Source organism: Solanum verrucosum, unplaced genomic scaffold (genome assembly GCF_900185275.1).
Source record: "Solanum verrucosum unplaced genomic scaffold, falcon-dt-bn FXZP01000277.1, whole genome shotgun sequence".
In the NCBI taxonomy this organism is placed as follows: domain Eukaryota; kingdom Viridiplantae; phylum Streptophyta; class Magnoliopsida; order Solanales; family Solanaceae; genus Solanum; species Solanum verrucosum.
This window is the reverse complement of record NW_026019945.1, coordinates 92,645-116,883: the sequence shown is the minus strand read 5'-3', so window position 1 is coordinate 116,883 and position 24,239 is coordinate 92,645. Positions and strand designations below refer to the sequence as shown.

General features: G+C 38.0%; 5 protein-coding genes and 1 non-coding gene across 7 annotated transcripts; 3 read left to right on the top strand and 3 right to left on the bottom strand.

The window, feature by feature from the left end:
• Window positions 1-917: 917 nt before the first annotated feature.
• LOC125840798 (thiosulfate/3-mercaptopyruvate sulfurtransferase 1, mitochondrial-like) lies at window positions 918-7,015 on the top strand. Its single transcript, XM_049519772.1, has 12 exons — window positions 918-1,051; window positions 1,257-1,436; window positions 1,582-1,641; window positions 1,849-1,911; window positions 2,165-2,289; window positions 2,370-2,532; window positions 3,748-3,807; window positions 4,597-4,655; window positions 5,295-5,376; window positions 6,270-6,333; window positions 6,597-6,664; window positions 6,763-7,015. Exons 1-12 carry the CDS (start codon window positions 965-967, stop codon window positions 6,862-6,864), a joined length of 1,113 nt encoding a protein of 370 aa, XP_049375729.1. The 5' UTR covers window positions 918-964; the 3' UTR covers window positions 6,865-7,015.
• A 1,326-nt stretch (window positions 7,016-8,341) lies between these two features.
• Window positions 8,342-8,414, top strand: TRNAR-CCG (transfer RNA arginine (anticodon CCG)). The gene has a single exon. It is a non-coding gene; the product is annotated as a tRNA-Arg (tRNA).
• Window positions 8,415-8,910: 496 nt separating this feature from the next.
• LOC125839145 (phosphoglycerate kinase, cytosolic) lies at window positions 8,911-11,861 on the bottom strand. Its single transcript, XM_049518126.1, has 7 exons — window positions 11,706-11,861; window positions 11,419-11,621; window positions 10,650-10,727; window positions 10,299-10,559; window positions 9,749-10,066; window positions 9,422-9,580; window positions 8,911-9,279 (listed from the first exon to the last, which is right to left on the bottom strand). The coding sequence occupies exons 2-7, from the start codon at window positions 11,611-11,613 to the stop codon at window positions 9,085-9,087; spliced, it is 1,206 nt and encodes a 401-aa protein (XP_049374083.1). The 5' UTR covers window positions 11,614-11,621; window positions 11,706-11,861; the 3' UTR covers window positions 8,911-9,084.
• A 1,066-nt stretch (window positions 11,862-12,927) lies between these two features.
• Window positions 12,928-15,284, bottom strand: LOC125809452 (phosphoglycerate kinase, chloroplastic). Its single transcript, XM_049489087.1, has 5 exons — window positions 14,575-15,284; window positions 14,193-14,453; window positions 13,752-14,069; window positions 13,427-13,585; window positions 12,928-13,186 (listed from the first exon to the last, which is right to left on the bottom strand). Exons 1-5 carry the CDS (start codon window positions 15,229-15,231, stop codon window positions 12,974-12,976), a joined length of 1,608 nt encoding a protein of 535 aa, XP_049345044.1. The 5' UTR covers window positions 15,232-15,284; the 3' UTR covers window positions 12,928-12,973.
• A 381-nt stretch (window positions 15,285-15,665) lies between these two features.
• LOC125808207 (uncharacterized) lies at window positions 15,666-19,714 on the top strand. Of its 2 annotated transcripts, XM_049487932.1 has the most exons (7): window positions 15,666-16,021; window positions 16,922-16,981; window positions 17,138-17,386; window positions 17,694-17,770; window positions 18,453-18,529; window positions 18,748-18,880; window positions 18,958-19,714. In XM_049487932.1, the coding sequence occupies exons 1-7, from the start codon at window positions 15,682-15,684 to the stop codon at window positions 19,111-19,113; spliced, it is 1,092 nt and encodes a 363-aa protein (XP_049343889.1). In that variant the 5' UTR covers window positions 15,666-15,681; the 3' UTR covers window positions 19,114-19,714. The 2 variants fall into 2 exon arrangements, with proteins under 2 accessions (XP_049343889.1, XP_049343897.1); XM_049487940.1 differs by lacking the exon at window positions 16,922-16,981 and having other exon boundaries at window positions 15,681-16,021.
• Window positions 19,715-20,128: 414 nt separating this feature from the next.
• LOC125840302 (peroxisomal 2,4-dienoyl-CoA reductase [(3E)-enoyl-CoA-producing]) lies at window positions 20,129-23,589 on the bottom strand. The gene is made up of 5 exons (XM_049519267.1): window positions 23,303-23,589; window positions 22,796-22,955; window positions 22,011-22,180; window positions 21,703-21,925; window positions 20,129-20,514 (listed from the first exon to the last, which is right to left on the bottom strand). Exons 1-5 carry the CDS (start codon window positions 23,492-23,494, stop codon window positions 20,360-20,362), a joined length of 900 nt encoding a protein of 299 aa, XP_049375224.1. The 5' UTR covers window positions 23,495-23,589; the 3' UTR covers window positions 20,129-20,359.
• Between the last annotated feature and the right edge of the window lie 650 nt (window positions 23,590-24,239).

Below are 24,239 nucleotides of genomic sequence, written 5' to 3'. Positions count from 1 at the left end.
ATCCAAAATATATGTATACACAAGTGTACGTATACATGATATCGTTCATTTCCATATACATAGCAAATTATAGCTAACTAAACGATGATTACAAAAAAAATGTAATATTTTTGTTTGATGATCAAACAAGCAATAGATAAAACGAAGGGATATTAACTAAATTCTAGGAATGAAAATAAAAATTCCCCAACATGTCAATTAATGAAATGATCATCATATATCCTGACACTTAAATTGATCAATTAAGCCTACGTATAACCCAATTACTTCAATATGGATTGAACATTGACCTTGGTCACAAAGATATATATATATATATATATATATATATATCCTCAGAGAGTTGCATACAAGCCTTAGCTAAAATAGTCTACTTTTTCCTCATGCCTGTGGGATCAAAGCTAATTAGATTAAAATATCAATTCAAGCTATAATGTTGAAGCTCTAATTCATAAGTTGGGGTTGACATTATTTTCATCATTCAAAAAATTAACCAACCTGTGTTTAATTATCTTATAGTACTGTTCAATTTAAAGATATAGGGAAAATGATAATTGAGGGGCTGGGTCATTTAATTGACTAAATTAAGCATAAGATTGAATAAATAGTAAAGCAAGAATATAATTTATTTATGATTGTAATAAAAAAGTTATTTAAATATCATAAAACATATTCCATTATTTTATTTTCTCACAATGATTTCCTATGATATTGAATTGAAATTGTGTAGCTTTGAGTTACTAGTTGATTTATTTATTTTTTTAAAAAAGAGTTAGAGTACTAGTTGTTATGAAAAAGAAAAAAATAGGAGTATATGTTTACATATAAGGTAAAAATATATGACCAAAGTGAAAGGGGAAAAAAATGGGGGGACGAATTTGCGAATACGTTGCCTGAAGTTTATAGGACGCCGGCGGTATTACTGAGTTGATAGCTGCGGGAGGGAGAAGACATTGTATGAGTGATGGCGTCGGGGATATTAACAAGGTCTCTCTCTCTTCTCAAGTCTTCCACTTTCTTACCTTCCACAAAGCCCCAATTCATTTCTTCTGTAAGTTCCTCTCCCTCTTTCGTTGTGAATTTGTGTTTCTCGTTTTTGTTAAGTAAATATTACCAGTGTCTTTTCTGTATTCAGTAGCCGAGAAATTCATATCTACCTCCCAAAATTACTTACAACTTTACTCTACTTGCTCAATAAAATGAAATCACCTAGACTAGATTGTTAATTTCTGATGATAGTCATTTCCTCCTATCAGAAGAAAACATTCTACTCCCAAGCTGCACCAACCTATTTCTCTTACAAGCTGGTGGCTTCCCTTACATATCGCATGGCTTCATCAAGGGTGGCAACATTCTCAACACAATCTCTCTCCTCCAATGAACCTGTTGTTTCAGTTGACTGGCTCCACGAAAACCTCAAACAGCCTGATATAAAGGTTTTACTTGTTCCTCCTTCTTCCAGGGATGAATTCAAAACTTATTTAAGGCGGTGATGCTGTTCAATCTAGTCAATTAAGGGCAAAGCATTTCTCTTTCACTTCTTTTCCTATGCTTAGATTTTTCGTTTTCGTTTTTATTAAGGTACTGGATGCATCTTGGTACATGCCAAACGAGCAGAGAAACCCTCTTCAAGAGTATCAGGTGCTCACCCTGATTGATACCTATATAAATAAAACTACTTTATTCTCACTTGATGAAAAAACTAAATGGAACTAACTTTTTCTTCATTCAAATGCCTGCATTGCTTTTGTTGATTATATTCGTAGATGGAAAAATTTCATCCTCTACTAGACCCCTATGTGGTTTATAACTTTATTTGCTCAACTCTCTATCCTTCTATTTGAACAGGTTGCACATATTCCTGGAGCACTCTTCTTTGATGTAGATGGTATATCCGATCGTACTACAAATGTAAGACTTGTTCAAATTTATTTCTTCTTTTAAGAATAATTTGCTTCATAATGTAATCTTTCACATCATGTAACATCTAGTCTGGCGTCAGTGTCTCCACCACGCCTCCGTCCTTTTTTCATTTGAACTCATCTGGTTCTACAGTATCTATACCATAAGAGATGTTTCACCTAACCACACAACATGCTTTTGAGATTGATCACATCATCTTTCTGTCGTATAAAATGCTTTATTTCTTTGTTTATGTTATCAGTTGCCTCATATGCTGCCATCTGAAGAAGCATTTGCTGCTGCTGTATCTGCTCTTGGAATCGAGAACAAAGATGGGGTTGTTGTCTATGATGGGAAGGGCATCTTTAGTGCAGCTCGTGTATGGTGGTGAGTTAACTGATTACTGCAAAAGGCAGATATGCTCATTTTGTACGAAATGACTAACAAATTACAAAATGGATTATCAGGATGTTTAGAGTTTTTGGACATGACAGAGTTTGGGTTCTAGATGGTGGTTTGCCAAGATGGCGTGCCTCTGGATATGATGTCGAATCCAGTGCATCTGGTGATGCAATTTTGAAAGCTAGCGCTGCTAGTGAAGCAATAGAGAAAGTATATCAACGACAGGCGGTAAGTAAATGCTTATTTCCTGTGAGCTTCACTTACTTGTATATCTTAAAAACAGAAAATTGCTACAACAAAGTATCTTTCTATAACCTTGATAGCATGGCAGTGTTAAAGCAATAGGACTTGAATTTAGTGGTGGCAAGATCTTTGTGCAAAAATGCCCCCCTGGGGCTTTTGGTCCATTGGTACGAGCACAGAGTGTGATTTGTGAGTGAGTCGCGCGTCACTGAGTTCAAATTATAGTCCACAACCCTCAGGGATATCTCGGGTTAAAAAAAAAGGTCTCTGTAAGAACTTTAATGAGATAACTGTTTTCTTAAATATGGTTCTATCTTTGATAAGGAGAAATCCAATTGGCCAGGTCATGGTTTTTTTGAAAAGTAAAAGGGAAGTTGCTGCCTTTACATAAGAACAAATAAAGTTGAAAACGCTGAAGGCATTTATCCACTTGTTAAGTGGGATCACGGAAACTTTATGAAGGATTTGTTACCAAATGTAGATACGATGAGACAAAAGTTTCAACACAGGATTAAACGCGGCCACTGATTCTCTGTTGGTTATGTGGTAGAACCGTAGAAGTTCAATAAATCCTTTTTCTTTCATGTTTGTGGCGCACAGTGCCAAAAGGAGTTTCAAGGAACTTAAGGTTTAATTATGAGGTGAAGCACTACAAGCAATCAATTTGACAGTGTCCTCTTTCTTTTATCCTTTATTTATTTTTTATTTTTTTATGACAAGGGAAACCCGCAGCCGCTACCCTTTGGTGCGCACAGGGTAAAACCCCCTCTCCTATGCAATAGCTCGCAAACCACATAGGAGAGGTAACCCGCACTAGGCAAGCCCTATGTGACGAGCTCGACCCAGAAGGCAAACCCCTTGCTTTCGTTGGCAAGGGGTTTCGAACTTGAGACCTCCAACATGGAAGTCCCAAGCCCAAACCACTGGGCCACCCCAAAGGGTTTATGATGATTTGAGAGTTTCCCCCAACATGAATGCTTTATTGTTTCCCAGAGAGGTGGGATGTGTGAGCGAGGGAGGGATTGAGGTGTCTTATACTTAGGCATGCCACACTACATATGTCTTTTCAAGTACTTTTTCTACGGAGGAAATTAAGAGCCTCATTTTATTTATTTAATATCACCACAAACCTTCTATCTAATTTAATCCTGCTACTAATATGTATTACTTAATATTACCATAAGAACTTGTTGTTTGCAGGTTGCACCTATTACCTTTCAGACCAAATTTCAGCCACATCTCGTCTGGACCCTTGATCAGGTTGGTGTGCTTTCTCCTGCAGCTTTTGTCAGAAGCTTTGTAACCATATGCCTCTGAACTGGAGCTAATGGAATGGAAATCAATATTGAAGTTGTAGTCTCTTCACCAGCACTTAATCACATTAGTTCCTATCACGGTGCAATTTAAAACTGATGGCAGGTCTAGGAACAGATGGAGCATGCACAAAACTTACAAATTGTAATGTAGTGTGTTTCAAATTGCAAGCGTGCTCATTAATCCATGGATCTTTTGTACAACTATGTTCAGCCAACAAAAAGCACATCTACTTCCAAGGATGGAGCCATAGTGGTGGCTATGGCAGAACCCGATAGCGTTGGCTCAAACCTTATATTTATGTTAAAAGAATCATTTGATATGTACAAATAATTTATTCAGAACCCAGTAAACAAAACAAAAAATTCTAGCTCAGAAGTCGGAACCTATAAACTTGAAATCCTAGATCTGCCTTTGTCTACTTCCCTTGAATGAGATGTAAAACTCCACGAAGTTTGGAAGTAAATCTGGTCCATGGTTTTTGGAGGTTCTTTAGTGGATCTTTGTACAACACTTAGGTCTAATGGTTTTATAAGTGGGTGGTAGTCCAACTAACAATTTTTCTGCTGTCTGCTAGATTTTTCAAGTAGATTGAAGTTTCTGATTTACTTTCAACAGTAAACGAATGCAATTTTTTGTTGTCAATATACTTTCCCTAGTCAGCAATTGAATATGTGATTTTTTTTGTCAATGCTTCTACTTTTTGATGTGGAGTTGTAACGTTTATACTTTCAGGTTTGGAAGAACATTGAAGAGACAACATATCAACATATAGATGCTCGATCCAAAGCTAGGTACTTTAGTTTGTGGGAGAATTAATTCTTAATGATGCACTACTAGCTAAACTAATTTTTTTTCCAAATATTGTTTTGATGAGATGACACATGGGTCATTTGAGTAATACTATTAATTCTTGTTCCACAAACTTTAAGAAGTGCAACCTAGTTTACAACATTATTTATGACTTCAAGCTGATCATTTCTCTCAACAATTTGTTGAATATGCAAGTAATATTGGTTCTGCACCTTGTCAAATAATGTCGAGTAAATAGAGGGCATGAGTAATATCTTTTTGGCATGTCTTGTAAGAGGTTAGGAAGAGGTGTGTAGCATCACACTAGCATGTTCATGGTCAAGATGCTGATCTACCACATAGCCAATATAAGTTGGGGTAAGGACATAGCTGATATAGATCTGTACATGTACACTTATGCTCTATACTGAAATGAACCATAATGTTTGTTGGTTTTTTAGAAATAAGATAATGTATCTGTTGTTAGTATTATACAAAATGGATTCAAAATCCATTGTTCTAGTCAAGTACCGTGAGTTTGGTTATTTATACTGTTTTAATGTATGAATAGGATCTTCTAAAATTCATTCTACACAATTGAATTCATTCTGAAGTTCTGATTTTTGCTTGCCCCTTTTCAGGTTTGATGGTGTTGCACCAGAGCCTCGAAAAGGAATAAGAAGTGGTCATGTACCTGGGAGCAAGTGCATTCCTTTTTCCCAGGTAAAGGTTTATTATTATTAGTAAAAGAGATGCGATTTTTCAAAATTTCTCTCTACTAAAAGCCATTGTCTGCAGTAGAGGAATGGAATAGGATTTTGATTTAACTGGTTAGATTATTTGTTGAGGCATTTGATACCTTTTGATCTTATTTAGGTAGTTGACTTTAATCATTGGTACTCCAGATTATCCAACGCATGATATTGGAGGTGTCTCATGTTGATAGTGATTAAAAGCTATCACCCTTGACAATAATACCACAGTGACCGTGTGTAAGACCCTAAATAAGGATAATACTCCTGGTATAGAATTTGGGATTAACTTTATCCCACGTTTGGTTTGCATTATTTGTTAATTCTGATGTACTTTTACACTAGAATGGTGGGATTAGCATTCCCATATAGGTGATAGCTAATCCCATGGGATATCCCACCATTGTACCAAACGACCCCAACGGGTTTGCTAGATGTTCTCTCCATATCTTCCAAGGTTATTGTGAGCACATTGGGGTAACTGAATCCTACCTTCTGCTCATGCTTGAGTACAAGAATGCTTGAAAAATAAGCCATGCCTATCTTCATCCTCCTGAGGGGCACCTATTGCACATTGCACCTAATGCCTAAGTGTGTGCTTCCTTACATGTTCTTGTTTCTTTTTACCAACAAAAATATAGAGAGTGTTCTTTGTTTCTGAATGTTGATCTCTACTCTTTAATTCCTGGACTAAGCTCTGTATGAGTAGAGCTCTACTATTTGTTGAAGCCATTAATACAACCAAGGGTAATTATTCTGGCGTTAATTTTTAAAAAAAAATATTGATTCCTGCTCTGACTAATTCCTAGATTAAGCTCTGTAATCATATATTCATATCTGGTTCACTTTGGTGATTTCTTACAGATGCTTGATGGTTCTCAGACACTATTATCTAATGAAGAGCTCAAGAAAAAATTTGATCAGGAAGGTAAGAACAGCTTCCCCTTGCTTGATGGACTTGCACAGGGAGAGAAATGGTAAAGCATTTGCATATGTGTACATAATTGGATTTAGTACAGTCCCAAGTTTAAATGTAATGGTAAATTTGAAAAGGCGTCCCCTTTGAAATGAAGAGTTAATTTATATCATCCAACCTCATAATTTAGGCATCTTTGCATCTGGTCCTCTTTAACCATACTATAAATTATCCGACTTTCGCCATTGCGTGTATGATAACCTATTCTTCTATAGGTATCTCTTTGGACAAACCTATAGTAACTTCCTGTGGCACTGGAGTAACAGCTTGCATTCTTGCCTTGGTTAGTGAAACTCTCTGTTTCTCTCTTTCTTATGATCCATCCTTGTATGACTAATGTATGGCGCAGAGAGGATTTTGAAACTTTGTTCATCTTTGTAGGGCCTCCATCAACTTGGAAAGACAGATGTTCCAGTCTATGATGGTTCGTGGACAGAATGGGGAGGGCATCCAGATGTACCAGTCTCCACATCTGAAGCATAGATTCTACATGCTTTGAACAAGTGCTTCTACATATGACTTTACAAGGCCTACTTTGTCTGTTTAATTTCTTGTTGGTGAATATGACAGCAGGTGTTGTATCATGGAATAATGAAACAATATGATATTCAAAGTTAGTTATGACACATAAATATGTCCAGAGTCTCATAGGGCGGGAAGCCAAATGAGAGGGTCTGGAGACGAGTTGGCAATGGATTGTTATCCCGTCAGGACTTATTTGCAACGCTGTTGTGTTAGGACTTGGATGCTAGTAGTAGTAAGCAGGGGAAATCAGACTTGATTTTGAGAGAAAGAGATAGTGTGCCCAAAGAAAGGGGTCATTGGCCAGTTTAAAAGGTATTGTTTCCCAACTATTATTGGTCAAGTTGAAATTTGATGAGGAGTAGAATTTTTCTGATCTTTCATAAGCAACAAGCATGTGTTCCTAGCACCAATAACAAAATGAAGTGTGAAGGGATTGAGTATTTGTTTTTTCCAGACCACACTGAATTTTCTTTCTTTTCATTTTTTCGGTATCCATCCCCACTTACTATTCATTTATGAGGTATTGTTGCGCAGTTTGTGACTTGTGGTCTCATTATCTGTTGCGCAAACTAATAATGATTTTTGGATTAGCAATGTGAGTGTCGTGTCCCTTGTTCAATTTTCACTTGCACATACAATAATTTGATGACAACAAAAGTAGGTATGCAATGTATGAGAATTTACTAAACAATTAAGAAAATGAATGAATTAGCGAATCGGAATAGAAATCGTCATAGTTGCGAGTGGTCACTCACAACGTTTCAAGCAAAGAGATGCGCGCTTTCGTTCGAAAACCAAGTGCCACCGTTTCGTTAAACGTCTCTTTGACGTTTATATATATTTGTATTTGAATGCCCTACAATAGTAGTAATAAATAACATTTGTAGACTTACTTATACCCCCAATTAATCAACTGCTTGTCAATGGCTGACGCCGATGATAACCGCATATTGAAGGACAGTAATAATAATGATTTAAAGGCCAATAGTATTCTGGAAGAAGAAATTGAGGAGGGTGGTGCATCCAAAACACAAGTGGGGAATGAGGATGGTGCATCCAAAACACAAGTGGGGAATGAGGATGGTTTGAAGTCGACATGTACTGATGAAGAAGAAGACGTGAGTTATGATGATAAGGAAGCAATAGAAGACCTTATTTCAAAGCTTCACATTAATGGAGATCAATTACCTACTATAGGGAAGAATGTTTCAAGCCCACTAAATAACTTGAGATGCCGAGGCCGCTCCACCTTACTGTTGTTTTATCGTCTTTGGAGAGATCACCTAGTCAAGAAACCTCCTCTCTAGTTATTGTATATTAATTATCCTATATGTATGTATATTCCGTTATTGTGTAATGAAACTAGTATCTTCTTTTATGTATGTTCTTTTATATAGAAGTATATGTCGTTTGTTTGTTTAAAGAAGAAACATGTGATCGCGTGGCCTAATGGATAAGGCGCTCGCCTCCGGAGCGGGAGATTGTGGGTTCGAGTCCCATCGTGATCGGATCTTGTTTTTTGGTTTATTAGTTAGTAGACAACTATATTCTTTATAGGCAAATTAGTTACAAGCTTTATGGAGGTGTGAAGAACATCGATCTCTTTGAACGGGGGACGCTTGGGCCAAGGAGAAGAAACAAACACTATACTATGAATAGATCCTTCAGCCTCAACAACTTCTTCTTCTTCTACCCATTGTTAAGCAGTTTTTATAAGAGACCCGCAACACCAACAAACAAGAAGCATAGATTCCTTCCAATTGGTCACGTCACGGCAAATTAACCTTCCGTCCTCAAATCATTTAACCAGGGATTTCTATTTGCAAGTGTAAGATGGCAGTATTGTTTCTTGTAAATCTGAATAAACACTACATCTCCTTCCGTGTACCAAAAAACCAATGGCTGGCTCGAATAGAATCTCCTAATTGTGGAGAGGCAAAGAGGGCATATATAAGCTCCAATACAGAAAGAGAAATCAACAACTAATAGTTATTTCAAATTATCAACCATAGAAGATTCTCTTATCACAAGAGAAAGTACCTCAATGAGGCCCAGAAAGTGCTTATTACAGTTTGATCCACCACCTTTTACAAGACTCTACAGATCCAAACTCGCTCCAGATTAAAATCCAGAGATGAAAGCTAACAGAATGTGCAAAAAAAAAGGAGCATATATGGCTTAGGCGTCATCCAGGGCAAGCACCCCAGGAAGTGGTTTCCCCTCCAGAAGCTCCAAGCTAGCACCCCCACCAGTTGATATGTGGCTCATCTTCTCTGCAAGTCCTACCTTCTCCACAGCAGCTACAGAATCACCACCACCTATGATGGTGGTCACTCCCTTTCCGCTAAGCTCTGCCAGTTTCTTTGCAATAGCCTGGCAACAAAATGAACATTAGATGCAGTTGATCACCAATGTCAAAAGTGAAACATCTCAAAGCATCACTAGAAATATTCCTAGTAGAATAACAACTCCTAAATCTCTATCAGCTCAGCTTAAGAAAATCTCCATTTTATACCTCCGTTCCAGCAGCAAACTTGTCAAATTCAAACACACCCATTGGTCCATTCCAAATGATAGTCTTGGTGGTATCCAAGGCACTGCCAAAGGACTTGATGGCATCAGGTCCAATATCTAATCCCATCCAGCCATCAGGAATTTCAGAGGCTGGAACAATCTGAAAGTGCCAAAGAAAACCAAGTCAGCCAAGACCCTAAAACAGATATTGCTACAAAAAGAATTCATCTTCCAAATCAGGAAAGCAGTTAAACATATATTACAGTTAGTTCTTACTTTTCAAGATAGAAATGACCTAGTAAAACATTTATACAGATGAGGGTTGTACCTTGCTGTTCGCATCAGCAGCAAACTTGTCCGCAATCACTACATCAGTGGGAAGCAATAGAGATACCCCTTTTGTCTTTGCCTTCTCCATGAGAGATGTTGCCAAGTCAAGCTTGTCCTCCTCCACTAGTGATGATCCAACAGCATAACCTTGGGCCTTGTAGAAAGTAAAGATCATTCCTCCACCGAGCAATAACACATCAACCTTCTCCAAGAGTGACTCTATAACACCAATCTTACTTGATACTTTTGAACCACCAACAATAGCAGCAAATGGCTTCTGTGGATTTGACACAGCTCCAACTAAATAGTCAAGTTCCTACAAGCATTGATGATGCAGGGTAAGACACTACAACAAAAATATAAAGGCAACCACAATACGGTGAAAGAGTTTATGAGAGTATCATAACTGCTGAATCACAATTAACCATCCATACATGCAACACAATTAAGCAACCCTTGAACTAATAATTCTTCCTAGAACTATGCATAACTCCTCTATATTTTGAAAATGCTTTCCTATTTGACAGCCTGAAATCTTAGGTTAGTACCTTTTGCATAAGGAATCCAGCAACAGCTGGTTTCAAGACCTTAGCAACCCCTTCCGTGGAAGCATGGGCTCTATGAGCAGTCCCAAATGCATCATTGACGTACAAATCTGCAAGAGATGCCAACTTCTTGGCAAACTCGGGGTCATTCTTCTCCTCTTCTTTGTAAAATCGCACATTCTCCAGAAGCACAACTCCTCCTTCCGGTAGTTCAGCCACCAAGTTCTCAACTTCTGGGCCAATTGAATCATTTGCCATCTTGACCTGAGCAAAATCAGCAAATAATATCTTTCTTAAATTGAACTAGAAGAAAGAATGAGTCAACAGAGAATAATATGAGAACAACATACAGACCTCGATTCCCAATAGTTCTGAAAGTCTAGGCACAAGTGGCTTTAAGCTGTACTTTGGAGTGACACCTTTAGGGCGACCCTGAGAAAAAACTGACAATCAGAGAAAACGCAGATATGGGGGAAAAAGCACAAATAATTTACACTTGTGCGGAGAATTTCCTCAGCCATGCAAAGACAATGAGTAATAAACCCTAGATAGAATTTTCAACAAGTGAAATTCCAGAGTTAACAAAAACAGAGAAACAAAACTAGTTTCTCAATCTTCTGAAGCTATCAGATCTCCTCATCGAGGAAGACATACATCCAGAACACCATTTATGCTTGGTATTGTGCTGTGCAGCATATCTCTTCTATATGTATGTTTATAGTTCCACTTTGGATACTCAGACAGATCCCGCCCAACCCCTTCTAACTCAACTTCAAAAGTTCTTTAGCTTACTCATCTCATTGTCAAAAGCAGTATATGAAACCACAAAACTTAATCAGTAGATGCTGATTTAGCCAGAGTTCTAATCTCTTACTCTAACTTTACATATGCTCTTCCGTAAGACATAGTAGTTAGCTCCCAAAAAAGAAAGAAGCAATTAAACCACAGTAGAAAGAGCCATTTAACACAATGAAAATGCACAAGAGCAGAACAAATGCATGTTTAAAAATGTAAACCAACGGTCAAGCAAAATCTATCCTGGACTTGATGAAAATAATGAAAGAAAGAGGGCGAGGATATCGAAATGATAGCTAAGATTTAGAAAAGAGAGGGTGAAACTTACCAGATGAGAGGCAAGGATGACTCTGGCACCATTTTGCATCAAGTACTTGATGGTAGGTACAGCAGCTCGGATTCTGGTGTCATCAGTGATGTTGAAGTTATCATCCAATGGAACGTTGAGATCAACTCGGACGAATACTCTCTTCCCTTTCAGATCTGCTTCTTTCAGTGATCCGACACTCTTCTTCACCGCCATTCTTCAATCTGAAAAACACTATCTGTCTGTATTAACACACCAGACAGTCATCATTTAATAGAAAAAATCAGAGCTGATGATCAGAAACTCACCGTTAATTTCGTCGGAGAATTCAATGCTATGATCGGTGCGATGTCTACAAGTGATTGGAATGGTCGAGGATGGTGTAAATAGGGGATATCCTCGCGCGTTCTTCGCACTCGCTTTCCTTTCCGTGGCGCACATTGCTTTAGGGCAATATTATGGGCTTGGGCCACTAGTTTCCATTTCTATTTGTGTCTTTAATTTTTGTCCTTTTAAATTAAAAAACAAAATAAAATTGGCTGAAAATAAATAAAGAATTAAGGAAAAAGATTATTCAGTTTCAGAACATTTTATATCTTAAAAAAGTTTACAATCTAAACTTAAGTTTGAATCTATAAAATTATGCCTCAAGGGGCAAAAGTTCATGTAGGTTAAAGACAAAAAATCTCTAAAATTATACCTTTCAAATTAGATATTGAGGTGGGAGTTTCAACTTGTCTTTTTTCTATTGAATGAAAAAAAACAGGCATGAAACGTCTAGATCCAACATGCATATATTCGTGATGGTTGGTAGGTTGAAGCTTAAAAAAATACTAGTTGAACTGGTCCTCCATTTGATTCTCATTATTATGATAGTGTTATCATAGGCATAGCTAGGACTGTTTATCTTCAATTCTTTCTCCCAAAGAGGCTTTAATCTTTCCCTTTGATCATCAAGTTAAAGGAATTCACTTTCTTAATTCCAATTCAGTAACACTTGTAATCATTGGAAGGTGTTATACGTCCAACTTCCGTCTAAAAATATATTGAAAAAGTTGCACAGTAATAATGTAAATCCAAATTTGATCAATTCAATTTTCACAAGTTAAAACTTGTCACATGATAAGTCCGCGGACTGAACTGCACTGTATGCTTGCCCTTTTCTGCTCCTTGTTTAATTTTTCATCACAGTTTTCTTTTCATCAAAATTAATGTCCAATAAAACGACCGGTTTTCTCATAGTAGTAATTTAAATATGTGCTGAATCAATCAATGAACAACAAATATGTCATGAGCAGGAGGTGTCAAGTGAATATTAACACGCAACATTAGTTTGTTCAGATAACAAACTTCTTACATCTAAACAAGTTGAACCAAATCTGTTGAAAGACATGAAAGTTGTAGCTGTCTATAACTGATTGATATACACACACGCCCTTTATTTAGACAAAGAAAATAGCTGGGGAAAAAAGGACCTTATATGGCAAGTATCACCTGAAAAATCTACAACATCAACTCAATGTTTCCCAACTGATTAAGTTAAGTTGACCGAAAAAAGAATTTAGTACAAATTGTTTTACACTGCAACAGGGGCGTCAGCTTCATCTAGAGCAATGACACCAGGGAGCACCTTTCCTTCAAGTAGCTCCAAACTGGCACCACCACCAGTGGAGATGTGGCTCATCACGCTAGCCACTCCAACTTTCTCAACCGCTGCAACAGAGTCTCCACCTCCAATGATAGTGGTCACTCCTTTCCCACTTAAGTCTGCTAGCTTCTTTGCAATTGCCTATCACCACAATAGCATGCTTGTTACTATTTACTCTTCAGTTACAGAAACAACTCTATCGAAATGTACCAGAAAAATTAGAATAATAAATTCACACACTAAATGACATATCAAACCAGCTTACTCCTCTTCCTTTCAAATTTAAAAAACATGTAAAACCAGCTTTATTCCCTTTCCGTTTCTTTTATAGAACTCAGCATACGGTAAAACAAATATGAAGAGAAGAATGACAATTGGTACCTCCGTTCCAGTAGCAAACTTGTCAAATTCAAACACCCCCATAGGTCCATTCCAGATCACTGTTTTTGTGGTATCCAAAGCATCGTTGAAAGTCTTGATAGAGTCAGGTCCAATGTCTAGCCCCATCCAACCATCTGGGATAGCAGATGCCGGCACAATCTGGAATAACCAAAACAAAATTGTATTTTCAACACAATCCATAAGTAACAAATTCTGATACTAAGTGTCAATTACAGTACAGATGCAAGATCCAATCTAAAGAATCTCAAGAGATGAAAGTTCTCAGGTTAGATAGGTTTATACGAGAAAAGCTTAGAATGCAAACCTTGCTGTTGGCATCAGGAGCAAATTTATCTGCAATCACAACATCAGATGGTAACAAGAGACTGACTCCTTTTGCCTTGGCCTTTTCCAGGAGTGATGTTGCAAGCTCTAGTTTGTCTTCCTCAACCAAGGAGGAACCAACTGAAAGACCCTGAGCCTTGTAGAAGGTAAAGATCATTCCTCCACCCAAAAGCAATATATCACATTTCTCCAGAAGTGATTCAATCACTCCAATCTTGGATGAAACCTTTGAACCACCCACAATAGCAGCAAATGGCCTCTTTGGAGTTGAAACTGCCCCAACTAAATAGTCCAATTCCTGAAACAGATAAAGGAACAGTTAGACCAATAAATTTGCTAATGAGTGCAGTTTGCAATAGATTTGTTTTAAGTTTGTCAAAGAAAACAATATGCAAGGAAGTGACAATCAAGTAAGCCTGACCTTTTGTAAAAGGAAACCTGCAACAGAAGGCTTCAAAAATTTAGTAACTCCCTCTGTAGAGGCATGTGCTCTGTGAGCTGTACCAAAGGCATCATTCACATAAAGATCTGCCAATGATGCAAGTTTCTTTGCAAACTCAGGTTCATTCTTCTCTTCCTCCTTGTAGAATCTTACATTCTCAAGAAGAAGAACACCGCCCTCTGGAAGTGAATCAACCAACTTCTCAACTTCTGGACCAATGCAATCATCAGCCTTTACAACCTGTTAGTAAATTAAAGCATACATGGAGTCAATTAGATCATCACAAACTATTACTTTTGCCTTAATTATTTCTTTTTATCTTCTTGTATATCAAAAGCATTAAAATTGTAAGAGGATGTACCTGGATTCCAAGTAGTTCAGATAGCCTAGGGACAAGCGGTGCTAAGCTGTATTTAGGAGTGACTCCCTTTGGCCTTCCCAAGTGAGTGGAGAGAATAACTTTAGCCCCATTGGCAATCAAGTGTTTGATGGTAGGGATGGCAGCTCTAATCCTAGTGTCATCAGTAATGTTCTGTGCATCATCAAGTGGGACATTCAAATCAGCCCTGACGAAGACTTTCTTGCCCTTCAAATCGGAAGAGCTAAGGTCTCCAACGCTCTTCTTGGCCATGGAGACAACGGCCCTAACAGGGTTGGAGGAGGCCTTGAGAGATCGGAGCTTGGTTGCGACGTGGTTGGTGAAGAGAGGATCAGCGACAGCGCCGGCGAAACCGAGGCGGCGGAGAGGAGTTTTGAGGAGGAAGCGAGCAGAGGAATGGGTGGTAGACCTGTTGGTGGTAGAGGATGATGATGTGGTGGGAATGCCGCAGAAAGTGTGGGAAGCAGTAGCTGATGCCATATCTCTTTCTCTTTTGTGTTTGTGGCCGCAGACAGAGAGTGGCGAAGAGAGATGTATTATAAGTAGTAATACAAGAGGTTGGAAATGGGCGTCAAAAGGATTTTTCTTATCGTTGCGTTTGGGGTTGAGGTTTAATTTTCTCCCCAAACATATCTTCATTCTTTCCTTCCCCCACCACAAAATTCAACTCACTATATTACTCCTTTAACTCAAGTGTTTTTTTTTTTTTTTAACTAGTATGGATCGGATTGAATATTAACTAGGGTAATGCTAAGGACTTGTTTGACCATACGATATGAAATAATTTAAGCTTTACTTTACTCGTTTTCTAATACTTAATCGATAATATGTTTATTATTCTTCAAGTTCACCAATAGGAAATCATCATGACAAATTTATTTGTGGAATAGTGAATCCATCTCACAGATTATTCAATTTCACGTCAGTTGATTATTGAAAATCAATATAGATCCACAACCACAACAATATATTAATGTCATAGAGGAAAAATGTTTTTTTTTTTTTTTTTTGGAATATTACGTGCTTCATTCTATACCGCAACACAACATATAATGTAAAGCAAGTAAGGGTCGGAAAAAGAAGAATAGGATGAGGATGAAGGGACTTGTTTTTTGTCGTCCGAATTCCGGCATAACTCATTTGACGATTTACCGAAATGGCGACGACAGGAAAGGGGGTCGTCGTCACCTAAAAATTAGAGCTTTAAGGGAATACGAGCAAGCAGTTAAGGACAAAGATCTTTCTCGAGCTCTCGGCTACTTGAGAGAAGACTCGTCAATCGGTAAGTTGGATTGGTCCCCGATCGAAAGAGACTGGCAGGTTTTAGATACATGCTTGAATGCCGATGATATGAGGCTTGTTGGAAGTGCTTATGCTTTTCTCAAGGACAAAGGTCTCTTGCCTAATTTCGCCAAATACAACACTATTGGTAAAGTAAAACCTTAACTTCTCTTCCTTCGAATGCAAACACTCCACTTGTCTACATTTCCCTGTAATCACTCTACACTATTGGTTAATCAAGGATAGTAATTTTATGCTTCTTTCGTTTGTAATGAGACGACTGTTTGTGTTACTGAATAATGGATTGTGGATGATTGAACCTCAATCAAAATGATGTTGCTTGTTCTACCGCAGTTATTCATCTAAATTGGAATTTGGATGTAACTGCTTACCGGAAGCAGTGGTGCAAAACTAAATGATAGTCTGACTAGCATTTGTTGATATGCATGTGCTTGTTAAGCCAGACTTCTGGATGAAGCCCATATCTTTTTATCCTTTCACCCTTTTCTGTCCTAGAAAACAACACAGACAATTCTGAATAGGCCATGGAAAAGCAGGTGACGTTAACGTTAGCTATTTACAGAATCCCCATTTCTAATTAAGTGTGAGAATATTTCATCATTGTCTTATTGATGAAGTGCTTTATCTATTCTATTTCTACATTGCCATTTTCGAGTCAATTTCCTGAAACTTGCTGATTTCATGTCATCTATGTGTGAAACACACATTTGCTGGTTCCTAGAGTGAATCTTTTTCCGTATTTAAAGATATACCTTACCTTATCAAAAAAGGAAAAACAAACAGAATTCCATGTTGGAGCTGTACGCATAGGGAGAGAGAGAGAGAGAGAGTCATATATGTGTGGATATTGCCTTCAACTACTTCACTAAACTATAAAGCTGAAACCCTACTTCTGTATATTCAGTTTTTGCTGCACAAAAATCATTTCATCATTGGTTATCCCACATTCCAAAAGAGTTCACGTTAATATCATCGTTTTTGCAATATTCTTTGTCACAAATCCTGACAACAGTGCCTATATCTGCAGTTTTGGAAGGGCCACGGGATGTCACACCAACCGTCTTAAAGTCTTCAACTGGTTTAGATGGTCAGTGCTAATCCATGTCAGCTCTCTGAAGCACCTAAATTGTTTCAACTTGCATATTTACATGGAATATTCACAGAATAAGTTTCTTTTTCTGACTTTCTTAAGGAGAAAATGTACTGATTTAGTAACATGTTTTTTAACTCTTCTGTAGTTCAGTGACCAAACTTTCGCCAAAGAAGTGGGGTCTTTCTGGAACATCTAGCTTTCTTTTGGCAACATCGTTTGCTGGAGTCACGTTTCTGCTGAACCAAGGAATAGATATTAGGCCTAACATTGCTGCAGTTTTGGGGCTTGCCATGCTAGATGCTATATTACTTGGTGGTTCCTGCTTAGCACAAATCTCCAGCTTCTGGCCTCCCTACAAGCGTCGAATTTGTGTTCATGAAGCAGGCCATCTCCTTGTTGGTAAACCATGTTTCTGCAAACATTTGATGAATTTACTGCAATAGAATGAAAGAACTTCAGAAATTTGATTCATCCATCTTCCAGAGATTAAGTTAGGATAATCTGTACTTCTGAATATTAAAGTTTCGATGCGATGACTTGCCATAGATATCATCAGCTTGTTTACCCAACATCAACTGCTTAGAATATCAGTCTTGGCCTTTCTATTACTATCAGCACTTATTGTCTGTAACATTCGAAGGAATGTAAAGTTGTAAGCCTAACCTACCTCTTATAGTAATTCATTTATCCACTGATATGACTGCAGCATACCTAATGGGTTGTCCAATTCGTGGTGTAATTTTAGACCCAATTGTTGCAATGCAGATGGGCATTCAAGGACAGGTATGTCACTGTAGATCCTTCTTATTGTCTCTCTTGTTCAGAGTGTAATGCTGGATCACTTGTTAAAATAACGGCCAACAAAGACCGTTTTACATAGATAACTGTTTTTACCATTCTCCTTAAGTCTTTAAGGCGAGCAGATGGGAATTCAAGACATCTGTTTCTGTCTGAACATGCACAAAGAGTATTCTATTAGATGCCACACACTGTACAACAATTTTATCCATGACATTATACAACATTTTCTTATTTTCCAGACCCCACTTGTGGGATTACACTTGGTATGCTGTTGTTGCTTCTAGAAGCTTCCAAATTTATACCCTTTGAGAGGACCAGTTGTAGAACAAGTATCGGCTATGTGTTAGCATAGACTCTTGCAGTTGTCTTGTCAGTATTTTTCTATTGAAGAATAGGGGTTGAACGGCGTATAAATAAATTTTTTTCTACATGGCAGAGTGTAACATAATTATGTAGGTGTCCCTTATATTTTCCTTTTCCTCAGTAGTGGCTGTCCTTGTTCTGTGAGAAGAATTTACAATTAAAATAGTGAGTTCTTTCTTGTTTTCTTGGAAATCAAAGTTGTCCTCCACACGTAAGGTTGTGGACCCATTTTAGAACTATTTGAACAGTTAAAATTTGCTCATTTTGGCTTGTGATCTTCTTCTATTTTTCTTTCATGCAGGCAGGAACACAATTTTGGGATGAAAAACTTGAAAATGAGCTTGCTGAAGGCCAGTTAAGTGGTACCACATTTGACAGGTGGATTTCCTAGCCAGTCATTTTGCTTACATTTGTTCCGTGGACGAAATACATTTCTATGCTGGAACCAGCTCTCTGGATTTTCTGCAAGCCATATATTTAGTTCTTTGCTCGATGTCTCGTCAAATTTCCATTAAAAAGGAGATCAAGAAACCTTTTTTGACTATTTTGTTTGCTGCAGTTTCTTGCACCAAGGTAATTAAAAATAAAATTGTCAGGTACTGCATGGTTCTATTTGCTGGGATTGCAGCTGAAGCTCTTATTTATGGAGAGGCTGAAGGTGGAGAAAATGATGAAAATCTCTTCCGAAGCATCAGTGTTCTTCTGGAACCCCCACTCTCTGTGGCACAGGTCTTTCTCTGGTTAAAGTTGTTTGCTTGTCTAGTAACTCTTTGCTTTTATAATGCAACATTCAAGTTTTTCAACAGATGTCAAATCAAGCAAGGTGGTCGCTGTTGCAATCTTATAATCTTCTGAAATGGCACAAACATGCACATCGAGCTGCTGTAAAAGCTATTGAGAATGGATGCAGTCTGAGCATAGTCATTAAAAAAATTGAGGAAGCCATGTCTCTGAAAAAATAAAGCTTGGACTGCAGAAATATTGTACTAGAAGAGGTGATATTTAACCCTTATTCATGTGCAAAGTCAGGATACTACTTGCTCATAAATGAATGTAAACTAAGAATCATTTTTTGGACAATTAAATGCTGGGTGTGCTGAGACATTTAGCTGTGAGGAGATAGGAGATTCCTAGTGTGCTGAGGCACTTGGCTAAGCATATATTATACTGCTATGAAATGCCTCAACTGGAGCTAGCAGAAAAGGGATTGAAGGTTCTTGGGCCCATAAATATGCCTGACCTTTGATCTTGCAGCGTGATAGTTCCTCAAAAGGAGCTTATTTTTCTATGATTTTTTAGGTGAGCAACTTTTTGCTGCGAGCTTAGGAGCAGAATGTTAAAGTTAGGGAACAGAGAGAATCCTGCATCTAGCATCCTTTGATAAAGATTTTACATGTAATTATATAAGTAGCTTATTTATGTTGTGTAATAAAGGAAAAGTCTCATTGTAATTCGAGTGTAAACTATTAAGCAGTCCAGCAATGACCTCTTTGAACTTGTGTTTGCTGAAAAGAATAGAGGGAGGGAAGATATTTATCTTTTCGACCCAACATACTGCTGCTACTAACGACTCTGCACAATTTCAAGGCAACAGCCAAATGAAGAGGCTGCTAGGTTCTTTCCTGGCAACCTCAGCTATGAATGAGCTGTGATGGTTATATTATGTCTTGCATTCTTACAATTGAACTATCCATTGCCGTTTTTTTCTAAAAGAAACAATGCATATAATTCTGCCTGATGACGGGATTGTGAATAATAGGAAAGCTAGAACGAGATGAAGGTGCAAACGCGAAGTTTGCTCCAGGGTGCAGTGCTGATTTTATGACATGCGTCCTCCTACTGGACAACATTTCTTTTAATTAATACCAACTAACTTAACAATGGTTCCATATTCCCTTTCTCCAACCCGCTGCAGATGTCTGTTGATTGTGTAGCCCAGGAAATCTTGACTTAAAACTTGCTGGGTATCTGTCTTTATTGAATGGTACACAAAAACAAAAACAAAGTACTAACATAATTTGCTGTCCAATTGCTTAAACTGCTAATAAGCTCGTTTCCAATAGCCTAGTATATTTATTTATATGTATGGCAATGGACACTAGCCAGAAATAATACTAGAGTTTTTCAACAAGTTCCTTGCTGCGACTGCACTGTAATTGCTCCCATGTGCTGTTTAACCACAATGCCTAATAAGTATAGTTGATAAACTCAAAGCTTACTGGGAGGAACTCCTACTGGTGCATTTCTTGATTTCTTCTCCACTGTTCGAGAGAGCTCTTTAACTGCATCTTTAGGTAGATGTCGAGGTCTGCTAAGCCAGAGTCCTCCATCGACAGGCATGATGGTTCCGTTGATGTATTTGCCTATATACACAGGAAGCATAAACAAGAAAAAAGGAGATTACAACAAGCAAGAAGCAATTTGTGGGTTTCTAATTTGAAGTCTTGATTTAGCAAAAACTGCAGGTAGAGTGGATGTTCCACATTGCTGCACTAAATGAATGCACGATTCGGGAATTATGCATGCTCTTCAGGGAAAAAAGTATGTTTTCCAGTAATGTAATGAGCTTTCTTCAATTGCACTGTGTATAAACATTTTAAAACCAATACAATTGAGGAGGCATAGCAGTAATAACAGGTTTGCGAACAATGTAAGCACTACAAAGTATGGCACACTCTTATCTCACAGTAAAAACAGAAGATTGTTGAACAAGTTCCCTAGAAGCCAACAACAAGAGAGCACAACCTGTTTTAAGTACAGGATAAGCAATGGTTGCTCTCTCTCTCTCTCCTTTTCATTGGAAGCAGGAGCAGGTTCAGGATGTGTAACGGCGGGTTTGAAGCCGACATCACTGCATCATTTGCTTTATTGAAGCAGCATGCAAGGTCCTTCCGATTACCAATACTAATGAATTTTCACATACATATTCTAGGTCGGCTCTAAAAGCAATGTATTCAGATGTGAACTTCTGCACACATACTCAAGACCAGAGCTAAAAGCAATTTGGTTTAAATATGGAATTTAACATACATTTTTCAAGGTCGAAGATAAGAGCAATTGGTTCAAATATGAATTTCCATTAAAAAATATTCAAGATTGGAGTCAAAAGCAGGGGATTTATCCAGGCCCAAAGCATAAACACTAGGTCCACACTGATTGGCAGCACATATTGCCCGGAAGAACAATGTAGAAGTGGTAGTTGGAGTCAAGTCAGTCTGAACCTCCAGTGAGAGAAAAAGAGTGGAAAAGTGAGTCCTCATTTGCAAATTCAACCCAGTATAAGGAACAGGAAGAGAGATGCCACAAGTGGATAGCAAGAACTGACAATAACTGTTCATAGCAAGAAACTGACACTAACTGGTCACATTAGTAGAGAACTTAGACATGCACCTGGTGATGAGGCAAGAGCAGGGAGTAGAAGTGGAAAATGTCTGTCACCTAATTTGAACCATGTCACTAATGACAAGATGCATCTATCTCAATTTATATTTAATATCTTAAAATTTAACCAGATCATTTATGTGCAAGGCTAAAAAGCATCAGATACCAACCAGCATCTGACGCAAGGTACAGAGCAGCCATGGCAATATCATATTTCTCCCCAAGTTTGTACAAAGGCATGTATTCTTTGCTCTTATTGCTTATCTCTTCCGGTCCAAGTTTACGCATGCCAGCAGTATCACCTATAGGGCCTGGTGCAATACCATTGACCCTAATATCATAGTCCGTGCCCCATTCTAGAGCCAAATTTCTAGTGACTGCATCAACAGCAGCCTGTACAGAGAGATGATGTGAATGGGAGTTATAAATAACACAATAAAAATGAACACAAACTATGCTTGAAGCAAAAGTTCCAAACCTTGGCAGCAGCTACATGGATTTGATACCAAGATGCAGTGTAATGCAGAGTAGCACTGATGTTCAGTATCATTCCACCAGACGTCGAACTCCTCCCAGGTCCCCCTTTCTTGATATAGTTAAGTGCCTCATGGCACATAGTGAATGTACCAACAGAATCAATATCTAGTACTGCAAAAGCCATCATGATCATACAAAAAGAATCAGTATGTAATCTGTGAAAGCCTTCCCCTCACTTCAAATTTAAGAGAGGAAAGTGACTTGCTATACACTTTTACTACAAGCACTCCCCTCACTCAACCTTCTTTCCATAACCTCCTCAAGAAGCTTCCATAAGCCCAAGAGATCAATGGAGAAACAAACAATAAACTTTCCTCTTCTACTCTTGTTTTAGGAAAATATAGTAAGACAAGCTGACAACACAGAAGGTCTTAAAAGGAATTTTTCACTCATGACAAGGCAGTTTCTTTAACCAAGCTCTCAGCCTTTGAACCTTGAATCACCTTCAATATAGAGACTAGCCATTTTGAAGAAGCAGGTTAGAATATAATTGAGCAGATTCTAACGATTTCTAAGTCAAGCTACCCACTAGAAGAGAATATCTCCTACAACATCAAGGGTTAAACATTCGGAATGGCTATGATTATGTGAAGATCTTAAGAAAGCTGTTATGACTGTAATAAATAGTTGTTATCAAATCATGTCTGTTTTTCCTCTTCTTCCTACATCCTACTTGAATGGTAGTGGAGTGTTAAAACATACGAAACTGAATCTTATGAAACAAACCTGTCCTGAAGCCATTAGGAGACAAATCCTCAGGAGACACAAGGAAATTGCCAGCTGCAGCATTAACAAGAATGTCGAGCTTCCCAAACTGTTTGACAGTTAACTCTACAACTCTTTTTGCATCTTCTTGCTTGCGGACGTCCCCCTGCAAGCCAATTGCCTAGGGGATGTGCAAAGGAAAGTTAGACAAGTGAAGGAGAGGAGAGGAGCGGAGTAGAGCAGATCAGTGTTGAAAATAAAAGTGGTAGTCTCTAGTTGCCCCTTTGATGTTTGATGGTACATGGACTATAGCACCAAAAGAAGCGGTAACATGTTGTTAAGGGTTTCATGATGTTGGCAAAAAGGGGATCGCAGCTGTACAGGTATATTCAGAAGCAGGGATGAACAGATAGGTTTAATTTAGGGTAAATCAAAATGAGAATCATGTAAAATTTTGTGCATGTGATCAACGACCTAATTATAATAATTAGCATGTATGGATAAAAGTGGAGGAGGAAAAGTAGTTACCGGAATACCAAAGGATTGAAGGTAGGAGACGGCGGAGTCGAGGACGGCCTTGCGGCGTCCCATGATGGCAACGGAGGCACCATGTTTGCCGAACTGAGTGGAGATCTCAAGGCCGATGCCGGAACCGCCTCCGGTCAATAGTGCTACTTTCCCTTTGAGTATGTCTGATTTGAAAGGAGACACGCACTCCATTTCTCCTCTTTATTTCAATTCAATCTAAGTAAAACATCTCTTTGTGTCAGTGGTGTGGGCATATATAAGGTCTGTAGTTGTGGTCAACGCCACACAATAATGTACGGGAGTATTGTTTTTATCGACTATTTTTATTAGGTATAAACAAACAAAAATCCCAATGTCTTTCAACCATAATTTTATTATACAGCAACCATTTTTAATATTCCGTCCAACTGCTCTTTTTGGTTTCAACTAAATGATACTACTTTGCACATCATGCTCTTCACTGCCTTCCTTAATTAGGATTGAACAACCTTGAGGACGAGGTTGCTGCTACTTGTTCAATGGTTTTCAGTCTAATGGTTATACAATACTGACCTGCCTTTTTACAACTCTACTTATGGACAAATCCAAAGTAATACTGGTGGTTCCTATTGAGCATCAGCACCAATGGCATTTTTACAGCTCCCTCTCTCTACATTTACATCTAATAACATGCACTTGTTTTGACCCAAAATTTAGAGTTTCAATAGGATCATCACTTTTTGATACCCAACTGTGAACTTTCCCTTCCTCGGTAGCAGAAGATTAGCAGCATTATTTCTTCACTACAGGACAGACAGACGTGCAAAATGGGCCGTGAATTTTTCAATTGTGAAATGATTAGAATGCAAAAAGGGTTATTGTTAATGAATAAAAGATTTATTTTCTTGTTTTTCCAGAACAAGATACGCAAATATAAGTAGAGCAATTGTTTATATAA

Coding starts and splice junctions, on each gene's coding strand:
- LOC125840798 (XM_049519772.1), top strand. CDS start 965: ATGGCGTCGGGGATATTAACAAGGTCTCTCTCTCTTCTCAAGTCTTCC. Junction 2,290..2,369: donor AGTGCAGCTCGTGTATGGTG/GTGAGTTAACTG, acceptor ATGGATTATCAG/GATGTTTAGAGTTTTTGGAC. Junction 6,334..6,596: donor GAAAAAATTTGATCAGGAAG/GTAAGAACAGCT, acceptor ATTCTTCTATAG/GTATCTCTTTGGACAAACCT.
- LOC125839145 (XM_049518126.1), bottom strand. CDS start 11,613: ATGGCGGTGAAGAAGAGTGTCGGATCACTGAAAGAAGCAGATCTGAAA. Junction 10,728..11,418: donor TCATCCTTGCCTCTCATCTG/GTAAGTTTCACC, acceptor GTTTTTTCTCAG/GGTCGCCCTAAAGGTGTCAC. Junction 10,560..10,649: donor CAGAACTATTGGGAATCGAG/GTCTGTATGTTG, acceptor GATTTTGCTCAG/GTCAAGATGGCAAATGATTC.
- LOC125809452 (XM_049489087.1), bottom strand. CDS start 15,231: ATGAAGATATGTTTGGGGAGAAAATTAAACCTCAACCCCAAACGCAAC. Junction 14,454..14,574: donor CTGAACTACTTGGAATCCAG/GTACATCCTCTT, acceptor ATTTACTAACAG/GTTGTAAAGGCTGATGATTG. Junction 13,586..13,751: donor CTCCTGATGCCAACAGCAAG/GTTTGCATTCTA, acceptor TGGTTATTCCAG/ATTGTGCCGGCATCTGCTAT.
- LOC125808207 (XM_049487932.1), top strand. CDS start 15,682: ATGAGGATGAAGGGACTTGTTTTTTGTCGTCCGAATTCCGGCATAACT. Junction 16,982..17,137: donor GTCTTCAACTGGTTTAGATG/GTCAGTGCTAAT, acceptor TCTGTAGTTCAG/TGACCAAACTTTCGCCAAAG. Junction 17,387..17,693: donor AGCAGGCCATCTCCTTGTTG/GTAAACCATGTT, acceptor ATATGACTGCAG/CATACCTAATGGGTTGTCCA.
- LOC125840302 (XM_049519267.1), bottom strand. CDS start 23,494: ATGGAGTGCGTGTCTCCTTTCAAATCAGACATACTCAAAGGGAAAGTA. Junction 22,956..23,302: donor TTCAATCCTTTGGTATTCCG/GTAACTACTTTT, acceptor CACATCCCCTAG/GCAATTGGCTTGCAGGGGGA. Junction 20,515..21,702: donor GTACCTTGCGTCAGATGCTG/GTTGGTATCTGA, acceptor CTGTGTATATAG/GCAAATACATCAACGGAACC.